The sequence below is a fragment of the Saccopteryx bilineata genome, chromosome 2 (assembly GCF_036850765.1).
Source record: "Saccopteryx bilineata isolate mSacBil1 chromosome 2, mSacBil1_pri_phased_curated, whole genome shotgun sequence".
Classification (NCBI taxonomy): Eukaryota; Metazoa; Chordata; class Mammalia; order Chiroptera; family Emballonuridae; genus Saccopteryx; species Saccopteryx bilineata.
The window spans coordinates 235,665,769-235,688,518 of NC_089491.1; the positions used below are offsets into that span (position 1 = coordinate 235,665,769).

The 22,750-nt window shown below is 44.0% G+C and overlaps 2 protein-coding genes across 7 annotated transcripts in view; one reads left to right on the forward strand and one right to left on the reverse strand.

Annotated features, from left to right (window-relative positions):
* The window catches only part of FAM118B (family with sequence similarity 118 member B), a 66,705-nt gene extending 50,209 nt beyond the window's left edge, over nt 1-16,496 (forward strand). For 4 of the 6 annotated variants that reach the window (XM_066259673.1, XM_066259669.1, XM_066259674.1 and 1 more), the window contains 5 exons: nt 1,174-1,401; nt 4,725-4,853; nt 7,459-7,744; nt 15,674-15,730; nt 15,972-16,496. In XM_066259673.1, the coding sequence (XP_066115770.1) occupies nt 1,174-1,401; nt 4,725-4,853; nt 7,459-7,744; nt 15,674-15,730; nt 15,972-15,985 (714 nt within the window). In that variant the 3' untranslated portion in view covers nt 15,986-16,496. The remainder of the gene's footprint in view (nt 1-1,173; nt 1,402-4,724; nt 4,854-7,458; nt 7,745-15,673; nt 15,731-15,971) is intronic. The other 2 variants (XM_066259670.1, XM_066259671.1) reach the window with 2 other exon arrangements.
* A 257-nt stretch (nt 16,497-16,753) lies between these two features.
* On the reverse strand, nt 16,754-22,693 carry SRPRA (SRP receptor subunit alpha). Its single transcript, XM_066259668.1, has 14 exons — nt 22,429-22,693; nt 21,757-21,840; nt 21,309-21,472; nt 20,965-21,125; nt 20,574-20,724; nt 20,288-20,441; nt 20,040-20,131; nt 19,822-19,940; nt 19,595-19,681; nt 19,107-19,279; nt 18,804-19,017; nt 18,235-18,398; nt 18,048-18,146; nt 16,754-17,894 (listed from the first exon to the last, which is right to left on the reverse strand). The coding sequence occupies exons 1-14, from the start codon at nt 22,543-22,545 to the stop codon at nt 17,766-17,768; spliced, it is 1,908 nt and encodes a 635-aa protein (XP_066115765.1). The 5' UTR covers nt 22,546-22,693; the 3' UTR covers nt 16,754-17,765.
* Between the last annotated feature and the right edge of the window lie 57 nt (nt 22,694-22,750).

The window sequence follows — 22,750 nt, forward strand, 5'->3', positions numbered from 1 at the left end:
TCCTTTTGTCCCAGGGGCCAAAATTTATCTTTTAAATTATAAAGCCAATTCCCACCCTAGGTTGGTATTGTATGTCCTTATTAGTCCTCAGTGATATTTACATATATTTAAATGAATCTGTTTGTTTAAATAAAAACCTTATGTTAAGAAATAGGAAGGCGCCTGACTAGGCGGTGGTGCAGTGGATAGAGCGTCAGACTGGGATGCTGAGGACCCAAGTTCGAGACCCCAAGGTCGCCAGCTTGAGCGCAGGCTCATCTGGTTTGAGCAAAAGCTTACCAGCTTGGACCCAAGGTTACTGGCTGCAGCAAGGGGTTACTCAGTCTGCTGAAGGCCCACGGTCAAGGCACATGTGAGAAAGCAACCAATGTACAACTAAGGTGTCGCAATGCGCAACGAAAAACTAATGATTGATGCTTCTCATCTCTTGGTTCCTGTCTGCCTGTCCCTGTCTATCCCTCTCTCTGACTCTCTGTCCCTGTAAAAAAAAAAAGAGGGGGGGCTGTTTAGAACTATTTGGTATTTTTAACAGTTGTGAAAGGAAGATTTTTGATAGTGAAGGGATAGTATTTTATTAAATACTAAGTATTCTTTCTAGTAAAACCTGTAAACAAATTGCTGAATTATGCAAGGAAAAAAATAGGGAGAAGGCAAGCAGTTTTTCCATAGCATCTATAACATAAGTATACCCATATGTATCTGTAACAAGCACCTAGGATAAGGAAAAGAAATGTTAAACTACATTTAGAGTTATCTTTTATCAGTTATTTCCTAATTAAAGAAAATTTATGGAAGCACATACTGTCTTCTAAGCTGAGGCCTAATTAGAGGGTAGTCGGTGCTGTGCTTTCTTCCCCAGCATTGCTTCAGTGCTGGTAGTAACTTACAGTGGTTGGCCAGGCCCATTTTCTCCATTCTATAAAAATGCCTATTTACAGAGCTTGTGCTTGTTGCATGTGATGTAATAGGGCTGGTCACTTGCTACCTGCTAGGCATTGTGTTAAGCACTTGGCATGTATCATCTTATTTTTCTTATAACCCTGTGAGGTAGACAATATATTATTCTTATTTTAGGGACAAAGTATCTTTCAAAAAATTGTTGTTACTGTTATTGAGGCAAGTGACCTACTAAAATACCTAGCATTAATTTTTCTCTTTCAAATCCCTCCCCAGCGTACTAGTAATGTTCGATCTACGTTTTTGAAGGACTGTTTATATGAAGTTTTCAATGACTTGGAGTCAAAGATTGAAGATTCGGGAAAAGACCTACTTCAGTCAATTCTCCTTCTTATGGAACATGGAGCCCTGGTATTGACTACAAATTTCGACAGCCTCCTGGAACTGTATGCAGCACATCAAGAAAAACAACTTGAATCCCTTGACCTTACTGATGAAAAAAAGGTAAAAATAAAGCATTAGTCTATGTGTCAGGCTAGTGTAGAAAACTGTTTTCTGATTGGTGTATAGTGTAGTGCTAGTATTTATGTAGAGGCAGAAAGGAAGCTGCTTCCCCCGGTTGGATTTTTTTCTCTTTTTTTTTGGAGATAAAAGCAATGTACAGTAAAATATGCAAAACTTAAAAGTGTTCAGTTTTGTGAGTTTTGGCAGTTTCACCCAATTTTAAAACGAGCATGGGAAGTCATTTGAAGTATAAGATCTCTTTAATACTTGATAATATCAGAGGGTGTAATGTTGATTTAGAATTCTTAGAATATATTTTAAAATGGAAATGTATGAAAACTACTTCATGACCACCTTCAACCCAGTTGATAACTGGGTTGAAGTTAATGCAGTGGAAACCTCAACAGATTTTTTTTTTTTTTTTTGCATTTTTCTGAAGCTGGAAACGGGGAGGCAGTCAGACAGACTCCTGCATGCGCCCGACCAGGATCCACCTGGCATGCCCAACAGGGGGCAATGCTCTGCCCCTCTGGGCAGAGCCATCCTAGCGCCTGAGGCAGAGGCCACAGAGCCATCCTCAGCGCCCGGGCCATCTTTGCTCCAATGGAGCCTCGGCTACAAGAGGGAAAGAGAGAGACAGAGAGGAAGGAGAGGGGGAGGGATGGAGAAGCAGATGGGCGCTTCTCCTGTGTGCCCTGGCCAGGAATCGAACCCGGGACTCCTGCACGCCAGGCCAATGCTCTACCACTGAGCCAACCGGCCAGGGCAGATTTTTTTTATTGTAGCCTATACTGTACCTTAAGCTATCTACCATAGTATTGAATTATAGATGTTAATCTGTGTCAGCTAACGAGATGAGGCTTTATTAGAATGGTCATCTGAGTTTGTAATTTGAAGTCTAGCACCAGTAGGAGATTCTGTAGCTACACCAACATGTGTTTTAATTGGTAAAATTCAATGAAGTTATCAAAGGGAAATGTTTTTATTGCCATAAAAAGATGTCAGAGATGTAAGTGAAGAAAAAAGAAAATAACACAGGTTATAAACCACCATTTGTCTCACTTGTCCTGCTCTGTAAGTTTTGCAGTTTCCTTCTACACGGTATTTGGCCCCAGGAGCCTTCCTCTGTTGTTTAGCCACGGACCTAGCTACGTGGAGTTTAAATAGACAAGAGAGTCACCCACTGGCTTTTCTTGGCACAGTACTGCCTCTGCCATAGGAATAGCTGTGATGCCACTTGTGATTTTGCTGACTGACCCTGAAGTGAGATTTTAAAAGAAAATCACATTTAGAGAAATGATGCCATGGAGACTGATTTCTCTGGCTGGAAATGTTTTCTACCTGCTACCCCCATGCTTTGTATGGCCAGTCCCTTCTTCACCTATTAAATCTCAACTGTTACCTCCTCTGAGAGGTCTTCTCTGTCCCTTTAAGAAGGGACAAACCCTTACATTTTTATACATTTTCACATAGCACTTAGTATAATTTGCTTTTTTTAACTTTTATTTTTTAATTAAAGTTTACTTTGAGAATTATATGGGTTTCAAGTGTACAGCATAGTGGTTAGACAATCATATTTTGTGTGTGTGTATATGGAAGAGAGAGAGATAGGAAGGAAAAGAGATGAGAAGCATAAACTTGTAATTATATCACTTTAGTTGTTCATTGATTGTTTCTCATATGTGCTTTGATTGGGGGGCTCCAGCTGAGCCAGTGTTCCCTTGCTCAAGCCAGCAACCTTGGGATCCTGTTGATGATTCTGTGCTCAAGTTGGCAGTCTCGGGGTTTTGAACCTGGGACCTCAGCGTCCCAGGTTGATGCTCTACTGACTGTGCGACCACCGGTCAGGCAGACTATCATGTTCTTTACAAAGGGACCTTCCTGATATTTCCAGTACCCACTTCTCTGTACATAGTTATTAGAATATTGTTGACTATATGCCCTATGGTGTATTTTACATCCCTGATAACTTTCAATGTTTATCTTGGTTTGTTTGTTTTCTGGCTGTTTACCCTGCTGAAATAGCAACTCCATCTGGGCACTGACCATGTCAGCCTTTCTTACTGTAATGTCTAAGATAGTGCCTGGTACATGGTAGATACTCAGTAAGTATTTTTGAATTAATATGTGATTGAAAGAAATTCAGAAATTAATGGCTAGAAACAAGATTTATATTGTTTCTGATACAATGTGGAAAGGTCCTGAGCAGGCCTTCTTAAATTTCAGGGTCTCTGTCAGACATGACATTTTCCTTTTCATTTTCATCCTGGAACCTCAAGATTTACTCACATTAGGGTCAGTATTGAAATCTAATTGTTAAAGTCATTGACTGGTAGTCAGGATTTGGCCTAGTAATATTCAAATTTTAAGTCTTTGTGCCTCTTCACTGTTTTTCCTAATTCATACCTCATTACTATAGGATGTGATTAGAAAAAATGTATACTGTCTTGAGTCCTTGGGAGAATGGAACTATGTAAGTCAGGTAGCTGTTGTTACCATTGTCATCTAAGTGATTGATCTTCATTGGTAGCTTGTTAGGTAACTCAGAGGTGACTAAAGTGATTCTTTTACTGCTTATCAATTGCAGCACAAGAAACCACCCTGAAACTTTGTGGCCTGAAACAACATTTTATTTGCCTGTGAATGTTAATTAGATTTGAGCTGGGCTCAGTGGGCAGATCTTTTGCTGGTTTTATGGTTACCCAGATGGCTGCAGTCATCTGGTGGCCAGGCTATGGCTGGTGGTACAAGATGGCCTCGCTTCTGTGTCTGTTGGTGCAGGCGGCTGGCTGGACCCCGCAACTTGAGCAGGCTAGCCCCAGGCTTCTACCCACGGCAGCTGGGTTCCAAAAGCAGCAAAAGAGAAATAAGAAATAGGACTCATTGTGCCAACATTTTTCAAGCTTCTGCATATGTCGTGTTTGTTAATGCCCAGCTAAAGCAAGCCATGTGACCAAGTAAGTGTGAAAAGGGACTACACAAGGCAGGAGTACAAGAAGGCTTGATATCTTGGAGATTGTTTCTGAAACACATATCTCTCATGGATGGAACCAGTGGAAAGAGCCTTTATCATTTCCACAGATGACAAATACATTCTAACTTTTGTTGTTACTTTGAAAAAGAAATCACAAGACTTGCTTCCATCGGTCCTAGCAGTCATGCCTGAACTGGAAACTGAGGCCACATTGGGTTTTGCATTTTTGTTCTATGCTATATCATGAAACTGGAGAGTTATGTCAGAAGCCCGGTTGTCTTGCCCATTGGGACTTTGAAGCAAGTGTTCAGCCCTGCCAACCTGGTTGAGCTGTATTTGTGTTGTGCAGGTCCTCGAGTGGGCTCAGGAGAAGCGGAAGCTGAGTGTGTTACACATCCATGGGGTCTACACCAACCCTAGCGGCATTGTCCTTCATCCAGCTGGGTATCAGAATGTGCTCAGGAACACGGAAGTTATGGTGAGTGGTGTTGATCTTGCTGATCTTCAGAGGATAAACATGTTGTTTTAATTAATTAAAAGTTGGAAGGCTGGCCCTGGCTGGTGGCTCAGTGGATAGCACAGTGGCCCAGTGTATGGATGTCTTGGGTTCGATTCACAGTCAGTGCACACAGAAGAAGTGACCATCTGCTTCTCCCCTGTTCCCTTTCCCCCTTCTCTTCCTCTTCCCCTTCCGTAGCCAGTGGCTTGATTGGTTTGAGCATTAGCCCCAGGCACTGAGGATGGCTCCATTGGAGCACATCAGCCTCAGGTGATAAAAATAACTATACTTGAGCATCGGCCTCTGATAGGGTTGCAGGGTGGATCCTGGTCCTGGTGCATGCAGGAGTTTGTCTCACTATCTCCCTACCTCTCACCTAAAAAAAAAAAAAATAGTTGATTAAGCATTCTTTCCTGTGCTCCTCAGCTTGTAGGTGTGCATGCCATCTTAGGAAATGTACTCTTCAGGTAGTGAGCTATAGTGATTCCATTGTTCTTGATTGACAGCCAGATGGTGGCATTCTGTCATTGCTGTCATCTTCACATATGAAGACTACATTATCACCACCCTCTTTTTTTGTATTTTTCCAAAGTGAGAAGCAGGAGGGGAGGCCAACAGCCTACTGCATGTGTCTGACCGGGATCCACCAGGGGGCGATACTCTGCCCATCTGGGGTGTTGCTCTGCTGCAGTCAGAGCCATTCTAGCACCTGAGGCAGAGGCCATGGAGCCATCCTCAGCGACCGGGCCAACTTTGCTCCAACGGAGCCTTGGCTGCGGGAGGGGAAGAGAGAGATAGAAAGTAGAGGGGGAAGGGTGGAGAAACAGATGGGCGCCCCTGGCCAGGAATCGAACCCGGGACTTTCACATGCCGGGCTGATGCTGTACCGCTGAGTCAACCAGCCAGGGCCTACATTATCACCTATCACCCCTTTTTTCTGTTTGATTTGTCATAGTATTAATAACCCTCGCTTTGCCAATAAAAAGTGTTTTATTGACCAGTCACTACTGGAACATACATTCTAAAGTAATTTTGTATAAACGATGACAGGCTTGTGTTGAATTATTGAATTACCATACCTAGTCACACTTATTGCTCAGTGGGGAAAAAATGAAAAAAAGTTGTATAGGGTGATAAAGTGGAGGTTTTCTTCTTTGTGAAAAAAGATCTTTGTTGATCTTTAGAGAGGCAAGTTTTAGATTTGCACACACATATATGTTCAAACTAAAAACACTCCTATACCAGTGATATGTAGGAGTAATCTACTGCCCCCAACTCTGAAGACAATGTATACTAGCTATTTTCAGGACTGGGTCACTTGGCATGATTTGTATCTACAGGATGCAACAAAAGAAAGACCAAGAAAATGTTATATTTTCTAAAGCTTAAGAGTCTTCCCCCCCATATACACATATTATTTCCAATACCTGTTTGAACTGCATTCATCACTGACACCGAGTGATTCCTTAAGCAAAATTATTTTCAGTATTTTATATAAATATTTATATGTGTATATGTGTAGATACATACGTATATGCAGATGCATCTTGATGTTCTAAGTATCAGACTTCCTTTGAGAAAATCTGGTGATGAAATTGTCTTCACTGGTGGTCCATGGTTCAGTTTGTAAGGCAATAAAAGGGCAAATATGGTCCAGAAAAATGGAAAGAGTAAGATATATTAAAGACCTACTTGTTGCCTTATAGCTTCTGGGCACATAGATCTAAAAAGGAACCTGCAAGATTAGCCCTGGCCAAATAGTTCAGTTGCTCAGTGTTGTTCCAAAGCACAGAGGTTGCCAGTTCAACCCCTGGTCAAGCCACACACAGGAACAGATTGATGTTCTTGTCTCTCTCTTTTTCTCTAAAATCAATAAAATGCACATTAAATAATTAATAATAATCTGCAAGGTTAGTAGCCCAGTGCTAACCTGGAGAAACCCTGAATAGAGAGCTTCTAGATAAAGGTAAATTTTAGAGCACTCATCAAGTTACAGTAATAAACGTTAAGAAGACCCAATTTCAGCCTGACCAGGTGGTGGTACAGTGGATAGAGCGTCGGACTGAGACCTGGAGGACCCAGGTTCGAAACCCTGAGGTCTCCAGCTTGAGCACAGGTTCATCTGGCTTGAGCGCAGGGTGGCTGGCTTGAGTGTGGGATCCTAGATATGAGCCCGTAGTCTCTGGCTTGAGCCCAAAGGTCACTGGCTTGAAGCCCAAGGTCACTGCCTTGAGCCCAAGGTTGCTGGCTTGAGCAAGGGGTCACTCGCTCTGCTGCAGGCCCCCCCCCCCTGTCAAGGCACATATGAGAAAGCAATCAATGAGCAACTAAGGTGCTGCAACGAAGAATTGATGCTTCTCATCTCTTTCCCTTCCTGTCTGTCCCTATCTGTCCCTCTCTCTGTTAAAAAAAAAAAAAAGAAAAAAAATGACTCAATTTAGGGACTTATCTACCCTCTTAAATCTAGGTTAAATGGTGACCACAGTCTATTAAAAGTAGCAATTATGATGACCATGTAACATATTTCAGACTTGCCTTGTGTGTCTTTGTGGCGGCATTAATATGTTGTTTCTTTTCCTGCAAGAGAGAGATTCAGAAACTCTATGAAAACAAGTCATTTCTTTTCCTGGGTTGTGGCCAAACTGTGGATGACACCACTTTCCAAGCCCTTTTTCTGGAGGCCGTGAAGCATAAATCTGACTTAGAACATTTCATGCTGGTTCGGAAAGGAGATGTAGATGAGTTCAAGAAGCTTCGAGAAAACATGCTGGACAAAGGGATTAAGGTCATCTCCTATGGAAATGAATATGCTGACCTTCCAGAATATTTCAAGCGGCTGACCTTTGAGATGTCCAAGAGGGGTAGGTCAGGTAAGAGGCATTTTGAGACTGAGGGGATGTGAGAACAGCAACTCTTCAGCCTTTTGTGTGTTTACTGTGGGTAAAATCCTTGCCAAGAGGAGAGCAATCATCCTAACTAGATCATGAAGGGAGCTCACGTTTTTGGTCTTCAGGTTAGACTAAAATGACATTTGGATAGGCGAAGAATGGACAAAGGCAAATTCAGTGCAGAAGTGGAAAGAATGAAAAAATTCAGCCTCATTATCTATGAAATGCAGTTAGAATTTATTTATTTAAATTTTTAAATAATTTTATTTTTTTAATGAGGCGACATCAATAAATCAGGATACATATATTCAAAGATAACATGTCCAGGTTATCTTGTCGTTCAATTATGTTGGATACCCATCACCCAAAGTCAGATTGTCCTCTGTCACCTTCTATCTAGTTTTCTTTGTGCCCCTCCCCTCCCCTTCTTCCTCTCCCCCCTCCCCCTGTAACCACCACACTCTTATCAATGTCTCTTAGTCTCACTTTTATGTCCCACCTACGTATGGAATAATGCAGTTCCTGGTTTTTTCTGATTTACTTATTTCGCTTCATATAATGTTATCAAGATCCCACCATTTTGCTGTAAATGATCCGATGTCATCATTTCTTATGGCTGAGTAGTATTCCATAGTGTATATGTGCCACATCTTCTTTATCCAGTCATCTATTGATGGGCTTTTTGGTTGTTTCCATGTCCTGGCCACTGTGAACAATGCTGCAATGAACATGGGGCTGCATGTGTCTTTACGTATCAATGTTTCTGAGTTTTTGGGGTATATACCCAGTAGAGGGATTGCTGGGTCAAAAGGTAGTTCTATTTTCAGTTTTTTGAGGAACCACCATACTTTCTTTCATAATGGTTCTACTACTTTACATTCCCACTAACAGTGTATGAGGGTTCCTTTTTCTCCACAGCCTCTCCAACATTTGCTATTACCTGTCTTGTTAATAATAGCTAATCTAACAGGTGTGAGGTGGTATCTCGAGCAGTTAGAATTTAGATTTCAAAATTTATAAGAATGATAACTTAATTTTGGCTAAGCTGTGAGGAAACAAATATATTCACGTTGGAGTAAGTTCAAAATTTAAAAACCTTTGACCTAGAAACTCCACTTAATACAATTTATCTTCGGAGAGATATCTCCTAAAGAGATAATTGGACAATTGCACAAAGATACAGATGTGGGAATGTTATCAGTGTTATATATAATGGAAAACATTGGAAGCAACCTAAAATGTTCTACTTATTAGAGAAGTCTATAAATATTCCATTTATTTAATTGATAAAATACAATGAAGCTATAAGGGAAAATGTTTTTACTGTCCAAAAAGATGTCAGATATAATATTGTAAGTGAAGGGGAAGTAAAGAAGCAGGTTGGAAACCACCATATGGTCAGTCCCATTCACACAAAATTACAGGTATTCTCTTACTTTTTGTGAACATAATATTTGCAATGATTTTTTTTTAAATTTATTGTGTTGACATGGCTTCAAGTTGCAATGATGTTTACTAAATTAAGTGGTTAACTTTATGGTGTAGGACTTAAAGGTTTTTAAAAAATATTTTGTTTCTGTGTTAGCATTTTCTACAACGATTAAGCATTATCTTTATTTTAAAAAAACCATACTTTATTATGCTCTTTGGAAACTTATGGTGTTACTACAGTCAAGTTGAGGTACCATTTACTCACTTGACATTTACCTTCAGGTTTTGATAAGAAAACCAGATGGGTATAAAAGGTTCAGTTTATTAATGACCCCAGGCAAGTTCCCAATAACCTGCAAAATACAAAACTTTATGGTGTCAACTAAATTGAAGAATATTTTTTAAAACCTTACTTTGTATAAAGCCAGACCCCAGGGTATGGCCATTCTGATTTACCACCTGGTTCCAAACTAACTTTGCTATTGTACATAGAATATGTTTGTAGAAAGTTTTATGTTATTTAATGTGGCGTTTCATTGTCAATTGGCATGCATTTTAGGGGTAATTTAATAGAGAGAGAACTTTTCCTAAATCTAATAATCATTCACAGCTTTCTTTTCTGAACCAGAATGCTTTGTGTGGAATTCTTTGTAATGGGGATTCTTATAAGCTCTTATCTCCTTAACTGAATACTGAAAACCTTGTCTTCCTTCCCTCTTGTGAAAAGTTTGCTGTTCTTTGTGGGTGTCTCAGTAGAGCCCAAGTTCTATGTTGATCAGGCATCCCTGATTCAACTTTCCCTGGGCAGTGGGACACTCCTGCTTATCAGCAGGGCCTGCAGCCTCTTCAAGATTACTCTTGAGGAGGCTATGAGGATTCTACTTATCAGTGCCGAGACCAACTGCCACCGGAAGAAAGACACAACCTACACACAAGTTAGTTGCAAGAAGCAGCCAGTTTATTACTCACAAATCCTTATGGCATGCCTGGATACAGCTTAATGGGGCCCTGTCTGCATGCTCCTCTCCATTGTCCTTGGTTAGAGCGACTTGGAGACAGTCCACATTCAACGTTGAAGTCTGGGCAACTGATTACAGCAGAGGGCCCCTCAGCTTTAGTACCTTTTTCTGGCATACACCATCTAACAGTGTTCATCTACAGGACTATCACATCAAGCCATTTTTTGGGAGTTCCTAGCAGGGAGCCCTTTTTTATGTTAATCTACAGAGTTGTCACATCAAGCCACTTTTTTTTTTTTTTTTTTTTTCTGAAGCTGGAAACCGGGAGAGACAGTCAGACAGACTCCTGCATGCGCCCGACCTGGATCCACCCGGCACGCCCACCATGGGGCAATGCTCTGCCCATCCTGGGCGTCACCATGTTGCGACCAGAGCCACTCTAGCGCCTGAGGCAGTGGCCACAGAGCCATCCCCAGGGCCCGGGCCATCCTTGCTCCAATGGAGCCTTGGCTGCGGGAGGGGAAGAGAGAGACAGAGAGGAAGGTGCGGCGGAGGGGTGGAGAAGCAAATGGGCGCTTCTCCTGTGTGCCCTGGCCAGGAATCAAACCTGGGTCCTCCGCACGCTAGGCCGACGCTCTACCGCTGAGCCAACTGGCCAGGGCTCAAGCCACTTTTTATCTACCTGTATATAACTTCACACACGCTAACTAGGCCCTGGGCAAAAGGCCTAGAGGGTGTATTTTTATTCATTTGCCTTAATGGCTTTTAATATTCTAATTATTTCTATATATCTTCTATATTTCTTTATATTTCTGTATTTAATTACTGTAACAGTGGGGGATGTGTATTGGTCTCCTGCTTTGTTTTGTTTAACACTGAGCACTTGCTGCACAGTTCCGTTCTTATGACAGTGAAATAACTTGAATGTTGATGTAAGTCAAAACACACTCTAGCCAGGTGGTTCTTAAACTTTTTGAAGTTGGGGCGCATTTAAAATCCTACAAATAATTGTAGGCACGCTATAGACAAATTTCTGAGGAATATAATAATAAGTCAAATATTAAAGAAAAAATATAAAGTCTAAGCAAGCTTTTATGGTAATTAAATGAAATAAATACAACAAAATTACATTTATTCTGACATTAAAAAACTTTTTTTTTTTTTTTTTTTTTTTTTTTTTTTTGCATTTTTCTGAAGCTGGAAACAGGGAGAGACAGTCAGACTCCCGCATGCGCCCGACCGGGATCCACCCGGCACGCCCACCAGGGGGCGACGCTCTGCCCATCCTGGGCATCGCCATGTTGCGACCTTCCTGGGTGTCACCATGTTGCGACCAGAGCCACTCTAGCGCCTGGGGCAGAGGCCACAGAGCCATCCCCAGCGCCCGGGCCATCTTTGCTCCAATGGAGCCTTGGCTGCGGGAGGGGAAGAGAGAGACAGAGAGGAAGGTGCGGCGGAGGGGTGGAGAAGCAAATGGGCGCTTCTCCTATGTGCCCTGGCCGGGATTAAAAAACATTTTTATGTTACATTTTTTAAGTTATGCTTTTTAGAATTTGTAAAAAAGGGGTTAAAAAATAAAAAAAGAGCCTGACCTGTGGTGGCACAGTGGATAAAGCGTTGACCTGGAAATGCTGAGGTCACCGGTTCGAAACCCTGGGCTTGCCTGGTCAAGGCACATATGGGAGTTGATGCTTCCAGCTCCTCCCCCATCTCTCTCTCTCTCTCTCTCTCTCTCTCTCTCCTCTCTAAAAATGAATAAATAAAAAAAAAATAAATAAAAAAATAAAAATAAAAAAAGACAAAAAAGCTATCTTTATATATATATATAGATACATTTTTTTTATTTTTTTTTTACAGGGACAGAGAGTCAAAGAGAGGGATAGACAGGGACAGACAGACAGGAACGCAGAGAGATGAGAAGCATCAATCATCAGTTTTTCATTGCGACACCTTAGTTGTTCATTGATTGCTTTCTCATATGTCCCTTGACTGTGGGGCTACAGCAGACCGAGTAACCCCTTGCTTGAGCCAGCGGCCTTGGGTCCAAGCTGGTGAGCTTTTTTTTTTGCTCAAGTCAGATGAGCCCGCACTTAAGCTGGTGACGTCAGGGTCTCGAACCTGGGTCTTCCGCATCCCAGTCCGACACTCTATCCACTGCGCCACCGCCTGGTCAGGCCAATATAGATACATTCTTAGTAAGATTTAGTAAATTCAGCAGGTCCTGGCGCATATGTGTTAAGTTTCTTCATTTTTGTTTATGAGAAACATGAGCCTGATGTGTCCTAGCGATTTCTTCAATGTTTGGGTATCTATTTGAAAGGCATACTCTCATTTCCTCATCAATACATTGAAGAATTCCTCTCTTTTTACTCTTAATTGTGTTGAATGCAGAAAACCCCCACCATACATATCATCTTAACTTTACACCAAACAAAGGATAGAAGAAATATACCTCCAGTCTTTCCAGGGAACATGGGGGGTAGTGTAAACAATCCAGCACCACAGCTTAACAGCCTTTTGCAACCTAATCAGACAAGTGAGGTGGGGGGTTGGGCAGACTGTCAGCTTACAGCCAATTCCCTACACCTCTGTCCCCCAAAAATCTAAATTCCAAAAACCCTGTTGGTTTTTTGGTCCCCAACAGGCACATATTTCTCTGAAATATACCATAGGGCGCACCTGGAAATCTTCTAGGGCACACACTTTGAGAAACACTGCTCTAGCTTAACAGAAACAGAACACTTGCACTTTTAACAATCCAAAATGGCGTAGGTAAGGTACTGGAGGACTCCAACTCCCTCACTTATTCACAGCCTTACTGTGTATTCTTCCACCGCACATAACCAAACTAGTTCGCCCATGTAGTCCGTAAGTACGACACTTAACAGCGTAAGCTGAAACACGTCTCAATTTTTTAAAGTTTTTATGGGAGTGACCGTCGTAAACTTGAAACGTCATATGTCAAGACTTGTAACCCAAGGACCCGCTGTACTCACTTCTGAATGGTGAAAATTACCAGGGTTCAAAAGAGTGTAAGATCTAGTACATTTACTTTAGGAAAATTAGTAATGAGGAAAAGAAAAAAAAAATTTTTTTTTTTTCATTTTTCCGAAGCTGGAAACGGGGAGGCAGTCAGACAGACTCCTGCATGTGCCCAACCGGGATCCACCCGGCATGCCCACCAGGGGGCGATGCTCTGCCCCTCTGGGGTGTCACTCTGTTGCATCCAGAGCCATTCTAGCGCCTGAGGCAGAGGCCACAGAGCCATCCTCAGTGCCTGGGCCATCTTTGCTCCAATTGGAGCCTCAGCTGCGGGAGGGGAAGAGAGAGACAGAGAGGAAGGAGAGGGGAGGGGTGGAGAAGCAGTGGGTGCCTCCCTTGTGTGCCCTGGCTGGGAATCGAACCCGGGACTCCTGCATGCCAGGCCGACACTCTACCGCTGAGCAAGAAAATTCTTTTATAATTCATTACCATCATACAGGCAGTTATTTTTATCTATTTCTAGTTAAGTTTTCCTATGCCTTTTTTCATAGTTGTAAACAAAGTATACATACAGTCTTGGTACTTTTAAATTTTTATTTATTGGTTTTAGAGAGAGAGGAAGGTGTTAGGTCACTAAAGGAGGGACACACTGTGCCTGATGAGTTTTATAAATTTATTCATGCATCTGCAAACAGATAGGCCGAGTCCAAAATGGCGTCAGCACTAAAGGTCTGGGGGTTTACGCTTTTACATGGTTAGTGAACAAGGCTGGCTAGGAGGCTAGTTTTGGTGGTGAATTTTGGAGCAGGGTGAGGGGATTTGCCCAGGCGGGAGGTTGGGTGAAGGGACCACTTACTGAAGAAGTTGCCCCAGTGGGAGGTTGGTGGAGAGTAGGATAGTCAGGTTTGCTCAGGTGGGGAGTTACAGGAACTGCCCTGGCATCAGATCACTTAAAGTTTAACATGGCTAGTTGAGGTTTTTTGGTAAGGGGCCCTGGACCTAAACCTAACAGAAGAGAGAGGGAGAGAGGAGGAGGGGGGAGATGGAGAGAGAAAGAGAAACATTGATCTGTTTCTGCATGTTTCCTGACGAGATCAAACCCGAAGCCTTTGCCTTTGCTTATTGGGAAGATACTCCAACCAATGTGTCAGGCCCGGGTGTCTTAGTCCTTTTTTTATTCAGTGGTACATCATACAATTTCCCACAAGGCTACAGGTTTTGTTACTGGTTCAAGATGTATTTGATGTTTCAAAGGCCAATAATCAAAAACGTCAGAGTTTGGAGTAAGGGTTTATTGATCAAGAAGACGCCAGCTTGAGAAGATGGGGGGACCTTACAGCTTCTGCAGATCCATATTAAGAGACTCCAGAGTTAAAGCATCTTTTATTGTCAAAGGAAAGGAGGAGCGAGGCAAGAGTTAGGTGAGGAGCCTAGACAGCTAGGGTGTTAAGAGGGATCCAAGGAAGAGCTTACAGTCTCCAGATCTCTTTGTTCCTAGTCAGTCCACTGAACCCCCAGTCCCATTCCCCAACCGTCTCAGCCCAGTCTTGAGGCTCCTGTAAATCTTTGATAAAGTCAGTATTTTGTACATATTTCCTTGTCTTTGGGAAGGTGCCTTCTGACAAGGGGCTGTTAATTTACCTAATTATTTCCCTGTTAGACAATTTCTAGTTTCTATGTTTTTTTTTTATTATTTTAAGAATTGTTGTAATGACTATTCATCCATAGTTTTTTTGCTAGTAATCTTCTTAGGATAAATTCTCAGTGTAATAGTTACTAGGTCAAAAGGCACGAACATTTTAGAGGCTGATAAATATTGCTAGTGTGCTTTCCAAGAGGGAAATAACAACTTGTATGAATGGTGTCTTTTATTTGTACCCTAACTGGCCATTTTTTCTTCCATGTGCTGTTTTATACTTTTTCCTACATCATTATCTATCCCAGTGTTGGCCAATAGAATTTTCTGCAGTGAGAGAAATATTCTGTAATTTTTGCTGTCCAGTACCATAAGCACAGGGTACACATGGCTGTTGAATATTTGAAATATGGTTAGTGACAAAGGAATAGGATTTTTACTGTGTAGTAAAACTCAAGTCACATGTGGCTGATGGCACCGTATTAGACAGGATGGAGTGACCCATTTTATATTGTGGGAGTCTGCTGCTTTTCCCTCTTCGGCTCAGATGAATTTGCCCACTTGCACGCTGCTCCCCATCCCTGTCAGACTGAATTTTTTTTCCCTGTACTTGGCCTTCTAGACTAGTTAGAGATCGCACACATACTTTACCCATGTAAACATTTTGTTTACAAGCAAAGTCAGTGCATTTTGGGACCTTACCATTTCCCTGTTATTTAATACAACTGTTTGAAGACTAGTTTATTCTCCCCACCTCCCATCTTCTCCTCTGTGAAGTTCATGAGTAACTAATGGCATCCTTCTTAGAGCATGTGCTTTCATCTCCCTTTGGTTGGTTGGTTTTCTATTAATAGTTTTGGTTTTTAATCAGACAGCTGATACTGATTTTCATTCTATTGGCAGGGATGGTGAGAGACAGTCAGCTAAATGGTTCATCTGCACCACACAGTGAAATAAGAGGTATACTATTTTCTATTATTTGCTAGTTTGTTGGCAGAAAATGTGTTCCTAGGACCTAGTTAAGACACTGGAGAAGAATGACTTACATCTACTACTTGGATTCTTATTTTTCTATCAAGTCTATTACAAGATTCCTAATCTCTTGTCTCCTGAGGTTGGTTAAGCTTAACTCTCTGCAGCTTTAAATGTGTAAACCTGTTTTGTGAAACTTCCTTCCATTCTCTACCTTTTCTCTCCACAGACCACAGTACATGAAGGCTACAGAAGTTGCCAGCGTTAGACCAACTGTACGGCCTTACCGTGCAGTGTTTGACAGTGACTTAAAAGAACCCAACACAGCTCCTAGGAAGAACTAAAACCCAGAAGTTGAAGGCTGGGGCTACATCGAGTGTGGGAGTGTGTTCCAGCTTAATTCTGTGTGCCTACCGGTTCTTGGTCTCATGCAGCCTATCCTAGTTTGAGAACACCCAAGTGACAACAGAACCCAGATGCAGCTCCCCACCCCACCCCTTGGCTGGACACACTGCTTGTGTCCACACAGCAGATCAGTATGGTGTCCACTGAGCAGGCTGCTGCTCCGCATGGAGACCGTGGGTGCAGATGCCCTGACTCCCCACAGCCCTACTGCAGTTTTGTATTCTACTTGGTTTTTCAATTAAGCTAATGGCTGTTTTTTAAAAACAAGACTTGAAGCTCTAGTTTTCTAGATCTTTTACAGTGTACAGTATTTTACTTACCTGAGCTATATTAAAAGCTTGTTCGTTTACTTCCTAGGGCCCTGGTTCTACTTTTAATCACTTTAGAAAACTACCTACATAGGTACTAACAAGTCTAATTTTTGTAACTTAAATTTTAAAAGATCTGTTCCTTTATGTGGGGGAGCGGTGACCTCACTCTCCGGAGAGCCCTTTTACCCAACTCCTCATAGCATTATGAATTCCTGCTGCTTCTCTTGTATCATAAAGCCAAGTCAGTGTGATGTGGGGTTTTTGTTTTGAATTCTACATAAAGTAACTCCAAGACTAAAAGTCAATTTATTTATGAAATTTATTTTCTTATATATAAATTATGCATTTCTCTGGGCAGACAGCCTTCACCTTATTGCACTAACAGCACATCTGTAATACCAAGCTACAGGGCATGTCTCAACAAGAGGTTTGTGTTCTTCAACGTAGCACTTGTCTACCAGGCACTGTGGAGGAGGCAGAAAAGCCAGGGTCCCTCAGAGTGAAGATGGGGAGGGGCAACATGATACCCTGACAGGCAATTTTCTCCCAGGAAGAGGAACATGCAAAGCTCACAGCTGGGTTCTGGGTGTGGGGAAGAGCTGGAAGGCTGAGAAGCCCAATGTAACACTGCAGCTCAGTTCCCCTTTCCAAGGGAAGAGGACACTCATCTTTTGTTCATTTGTAACAAATCACTCTGGCCTGGTTGATGCTTGGGGGAAAAGACAGGGATGGGGTCATCATAAGAATTAGCAGCAATAAAGAACAGGCCATACATTGCACAACAGTGTGGTTGGTGGGTGTCACCCAGGCCCAGGGATCTGAAAGCTATGTAGCCTAGGAGAGGGCCACTGAAGACCCAGAGCTGCCTCTGGAGATTTCTTAATGTTGTGGAGCTGGGGCTTTAAACTGCTTATGCTCAGATGTTCATAGGACCACACTGATTAGCAAAGTTCTGCTGTTGGATCGTCTCTAACCATTCGTCAAAGCTGTAATGAGACCAAGTCCGTAGGCAGAGTGACAGGGATGCCTGAGTAGGAAGGGCAGGACCACGGGGGCTGGGGTGGTGGGTGGGCAATAGGCAGTGACTGTAGCATGATTAAGCCCTCCTTGTAGATGGAGGCTCCTTGTAAATGGACGTTGGACTGAACACGGAGTGGGGTTAGGAGGAGCTGCACGCCCCAGGAGCTCCCCTCTCTCTGCCTTTTATTACACTGAAGACAAGTTGCTCACATACTCGAAGCACATTCTTGATAGAGGAACAGGGGCTTTGGGGGGAAGCGGTGATTTGGTACTGGGCAAGAGCCATGTTAAGCCTTCATGAGAGCAGCCACCACAGCCTTGGCGTTGAGACTGCGTAGGTCGCAGTAGGTCTGGCCAGTGCCCACAAACACGATGGGTTTGCTTGTGATATAGGTCATAGAAATAGCAGCTCCCACCTTAAGTGAAAAAAGGGGGTACCCAGTCAACCCAAGACCCTTTATTTCACTCAGTTAATGAGGATTTTTGCAGCTAACGTAGCCTCAGCTCCCTCATGAAGGATAGCCACCTTTGCCCTCCCTGTCACAGTGTCCTGTGACATTCACATTTACCTTGTCATCAATGGTATCAAATTTGGTAAGGACAATGCCATCAATGAGCCGAGGTGTCTGAGCCAAAGAATGGTCAGCCAAGGCTCTGTTGAACTTGACCTGGAAAGGAGGAATACAGATATTAGTGTATAAAACACCTTTCCAACCAAAGCTGATGTTGGAAAGAGAACCACACTCTAGCCCTCACCAGCTGATCCACAGCCTCATTGCCTACTAAGGCCTCCCCCACGAACAGCACCAAGTCAGGCGTGTTGACAGTAATGAGCTTGGCCAGGGCAGTCATCAGAGGGGCATTGTCTTGCATGCGACCAGCTGTGTCCACCAGCACCACATCAAAGCCTTGATTACGTGCTAGAGAAACAAAAATTGGTTAACTCAAAACACCTGGCCTATCACACTTATTTCGAGGTCCCTCTCAAGAAGTCCTAGTTGGCTATATTAAAAGTCAATCTTGACTTTAATGGGCTCTGGATCTGGAAACAAGGTAGTGTGTGAAAAGCATCTTTTCTATGCTTGGCCCTCAGCAAAAGGATGGCAATATGATAAAGATGACCAAGGCTCTTCAATTTAGATATATTAGCTTTGTTTACAACTATACCTATTACCCAAAGCAGAGCATGACATGTCACTTACCCTGACTTGTTACAGAGCAGTGAGTTGGTAGTGGGGAAACCCTGATCCTCTGCATGTTTTAAAGGGAACCCAAAGAGGAAAGGGGCCGCCCAGACAAGCTCCCATCCTTTCTGTGCACTGTACCAAAGGCAATAGCTTCCATGGCAATGCCAGCAGCATCTTTGCCATAGCCCTTCTCAAACAAATGCACCATGGTTCGGCCACCATGATTCTCTGGGGGATGTAGAGCACTTAAACGTCGGGTATGTGTGCGCAGCTGCTCCACAGCCCCAGCACGAAAGGTGTCACAGGCGGCAATGAGGACACTGAAGCCATTCTCTAACAGCCAGAAGGAAATCTGCAGAAGAGGCAAAGAAAAGTCACCTAGAACCAGAACTGCTTATATATAGTGAAGAAATTGTCAGACAGATAGGGAGCGGCACTGACCTTGGCAAGGTTGGTAGACTTCCCCACTCCGTTAACCCCACAGAAGGTGACAACGTAAGGGCGCTGGCGACGCTGGGCATCCATGATATCCCGAAGCATGTCTACACGACGCTGTGGCTGCAGAATCTGTACCAGGGACTCTTGCAGAGCTTGCTTCACTGTGGAGGTCACCGCTGAAGGGGGAGGAGGAGGCGCACCCATGAAACCAAGGAATGTACTCCAGAAACACCCAACAGCTTTCTGAGCTAAAGGAACTAGGATCTGGATGATACTCAAGTCTTGCCCCAAAAATCCACTGTTACACCTGATACTGTCCTAATAAACACTTTACAAGCATTAACTCAGTCCTCCTAGTAACTCTTAAAGTCGAACTTCTGTAATAAAGGTTTAGAGCTTAAGTGGTTTTTCAAAAGCCATGGAGATCGATGCACTTCAACTCCTGGTATGCATAATGCCCTATGCACTTTCAGGTTCAGGGAGATACTTACTGCTGAATGTCCCCATCACCTTCCCTTCCAACTTGTTGGCCACGGACTCACAGAGCTGGACTGCAATATCTGCTGCTACATTCTTAGCTGGAGAGAGAGGGGAGCAAGTGTGCTGGGAGTGCAGTGTCAATGGCCAACGCTTACGGTACAACTGAGAAACCAGTCCTATTTATTCTCCACTGTAACAACCCCATAAAACATGAGTCCACCTGTTCCTCAGGACTTACCAATGAGATGATCACGCATCTTGTCCAGCACAGATTCCATGTCTTCACGACTCAAGCTCTTGGAACTCACCAGGCCCTTCAGCATCCCGAACATGCCACCCAGAGTCCCCTTGGTGGCACTGCAGGCACAGGAGATTACAGACACACAGAGCCAGTGGGCAGAATCAAGTCTCACCATTCTAGAGCCCAAGTACCACCCACCACCTGAACTTCCCTACCTAGGTTTGCTAGGGTTTTGAGCGGCCCCTTCATCATCTGAGCTGCTGCAGTCCAGATCCTGAAGTTGCCCCCCAGGCCCAGTCCCTCGAATCTGCCAGGTATGGGGAAAGGAAGGAGACAGCGTTAGGAATACTAAATGTTCTGAACCCTCTCAGCTCAAAGGAACCAAAGGTACTACTACCCTCCTCTATTTCCTCCCCAATTCTTTTTCATGGCACCTGTCACTCTGGCCCCTGCTGACTCTTACCAAGTTGATGTCCTCAGGCGGGGCAACCTCTGGGGATCCATTGGTGGTAGGAGCACTGTAATCCAGGTCTTCCTTGTTAGCACAGCCACCCAGTGCCCACACCCGAGGTGCTTTTTTGCCCTTCTCCTTTGGAGCATCTGACTTTGTGGACTTGCTGAAAGGATATCCCAGAGGATTACGGTGGAGAAGCAGGAAAGGAAGCATCCACCCAAGAACAAGAAACAAGAACGCCCTTGCCCCAACATGGCTAGACAACAGTAACTATGGCAAAGGTTAGAATGCTCACCTGGCCTTGTCTAGACCCTTCCCGTGTTTCTGAATGAACTCCTCTCGCTTCCTCCGTATCAGCTCCTCTTTGGAAAGTTCTACACCATTCTCAGCCCCCACTGACTTTTCTGCAGGGACGGTTTTGCTAGTCGCCGAAGGGACATCAAAACCTGTTAGGAGAAAACTCGCTGTAGAAAAAGGACCAGATTCCAACAAAATAGACAATGGGGAAAAGAAAATCTTCCAAATCCTTAAAGAGGAAACTAGGAGCAAACACCTTGGGGCTAATAAGGACTTGCAACGACAGGGAGGGAGATAAGCAATGACAAAGAGAAGGACAGGGAACCACTTCAGTATTCAGTACCACACTAACTTATTGTACCCCATATGTCCAAGGGACTCAAACTAACCTTCCTTCTTGCCCCCCTTGTTTTTTTTGTTCTTTGCTTTTTCCTTGGGCTTTTCACCCCGTGTCTCGATCATGGATCTCACAGGTTTCTTGGCCTTTTCAGAATCTTCAAATTTCTTCATGGTAGTTGGAGCCCGGACCTTACTGCTCTCTTCTGCTTCGCTAAAGAGAGAATGGTTAAAGTCCAAAGAAAGGCCACTCACACATAAAGAGGACCATTTAGAACTGGGAAGCAAATACAGAAGCATTTTTTCAAAAAAGTTTACTACCCTTGAATGGGCCTCAGGAAGGGAGGGAGCTCAAGTAAGTCATGGAAAGTGATTTTGGAGAGGGGTGGCATCTCACCGAAGGAGCCGCAGAAAGTCATTTTGGAAATCAAAAGTGCCATTCAATAGACTTAAAGCACTCTGCTGTTGGATCTCTGTGCGGTACTTGTCCCGAAAGAGCCGATGAACATCGTCTATCAATTTGTCCACGTAAGTCAGTGTTAGGATCTTCTGAAAACCAACCTGTTTAGGAAAAGAAACAGAGCTAACAGATCTGCTTACATGACATCCCAGAAGAGAGGGAAGCCAACTCAACCCAGGCCTCCAGATTGGCTAAGTTGCCTGGCAGGTGTCCCTGACCTGAAGAGTAGCCAAGCTCTCTGGGCCCAGAAGTTTCTTGCCTTTACCCCTAACCCTCCTTGTCGTCTTAGCTACTTCACCATATAACACCTGCAAGTAATCAAAGTTCTCAATAATCAGGACCATGTTGGGAATGCACTCAATCCCTCTAAAATACCCCGACTTACCACAAACACCAGCTCAAACTGGTTGTCCAGTTTATACTTGAGTGTGAGTGCTTCATGGGTGAAGGAGTTGTTGCCTCCCCTCTCCTGGAAAGAGAGATTGTCTCAGAGCTCAGACTAGTCCCCAGAAAACCCAGACTTGGGCCATCTCAAGTATTACCTTTGGTAAAGAACCAGACATTCCCCCAAATTCCAACCTGTCCCAGGCAAGAAGATACTGGGGCACTGTTCTCTAGCATTCCAAAGAGAAAAGGAGATACCAAGTTGGGGGTTGGGGGAAGATGTGAGAAAGTGGCAAGGCACAAGGGAGCCGGAAAGTAAGTAGTCGCACAATCAGGTCTACTAGCAGCTGGACACTATTGACAATTTTAGGAGGCGTTTTCCAGCCATTATCGCACCCATTCTCCGAAACAGAAAGCCAAGTAGCCAGGGGCGAATGGAGGGAATGCTGATAGGTCTGAAGAAGGGCCGAATTCGGTTCGAGTCCCAGAAAGCGGAGGGGAAGGGGGGGCCGCAAAGTTGCTGGACGGTCTGACGCGGGTGAGAGAAAGATGAGTCCTGCCCCCCGCGAACGGCCACCTCGGGGCGCACCGGATGGGAGCGAGGCGCGGGATCGGTCGAGGGGAACGATGGACTAGGGGCGAGCCCTGAGTTCTGACCCCGCGGGGGCGGTACCTGCAGCAGCACGGAACGAATCAACGCGTTAACGGGCCCAGTGCAGGAGTCGCTCACGCCCTGGAAGCACCAGAGCACGAGCCCGCCCTTCGAGAAAATGGTGAAGAAGTCGAGCATGACGGCAGCACGAAAGGAGCCCGGCCGGCGCCGGGAACTGAGGCCACGATCGCCGCGACTTCCTGCTGCGCCAAGCGCGGGACACGTCACACCAGCGGCCCCGGAAACCCGATTATCCGCACTTCCGCTCAGAGCCGCGGGTTCCTTGCCAACCTCCGCTTGAGGGCGCGCAGCACCCACATTGACAGCAGGATGGCCAATGGCG

Excerpts from the sequence above, each read along its gene's own strand:
- SRPRA (XM_066259668.1), bottom strand. The coding sequence starts at position 22,545 with ATGCTCGACTTCTTCACCATTTTCTCGAAGGGCGGGCTCGTGCTCTGG. Across the intron at positions 21,841-22,428 it reads TTCGTTCCGTGCTGCTGCAG|GAGAGGGGAGGCAACAACTC; the intron begins GTACCGCCCCCG and ends CTCTCTTTCCAG. Across the intron at positions 18,399-18,803 it reads CATGGAAGCTATTGCCTTTG|CACGTAATCAAGGCTTTGAT; the intron begins GTACAGTGCACA and ends TTGTTTCTCTAG.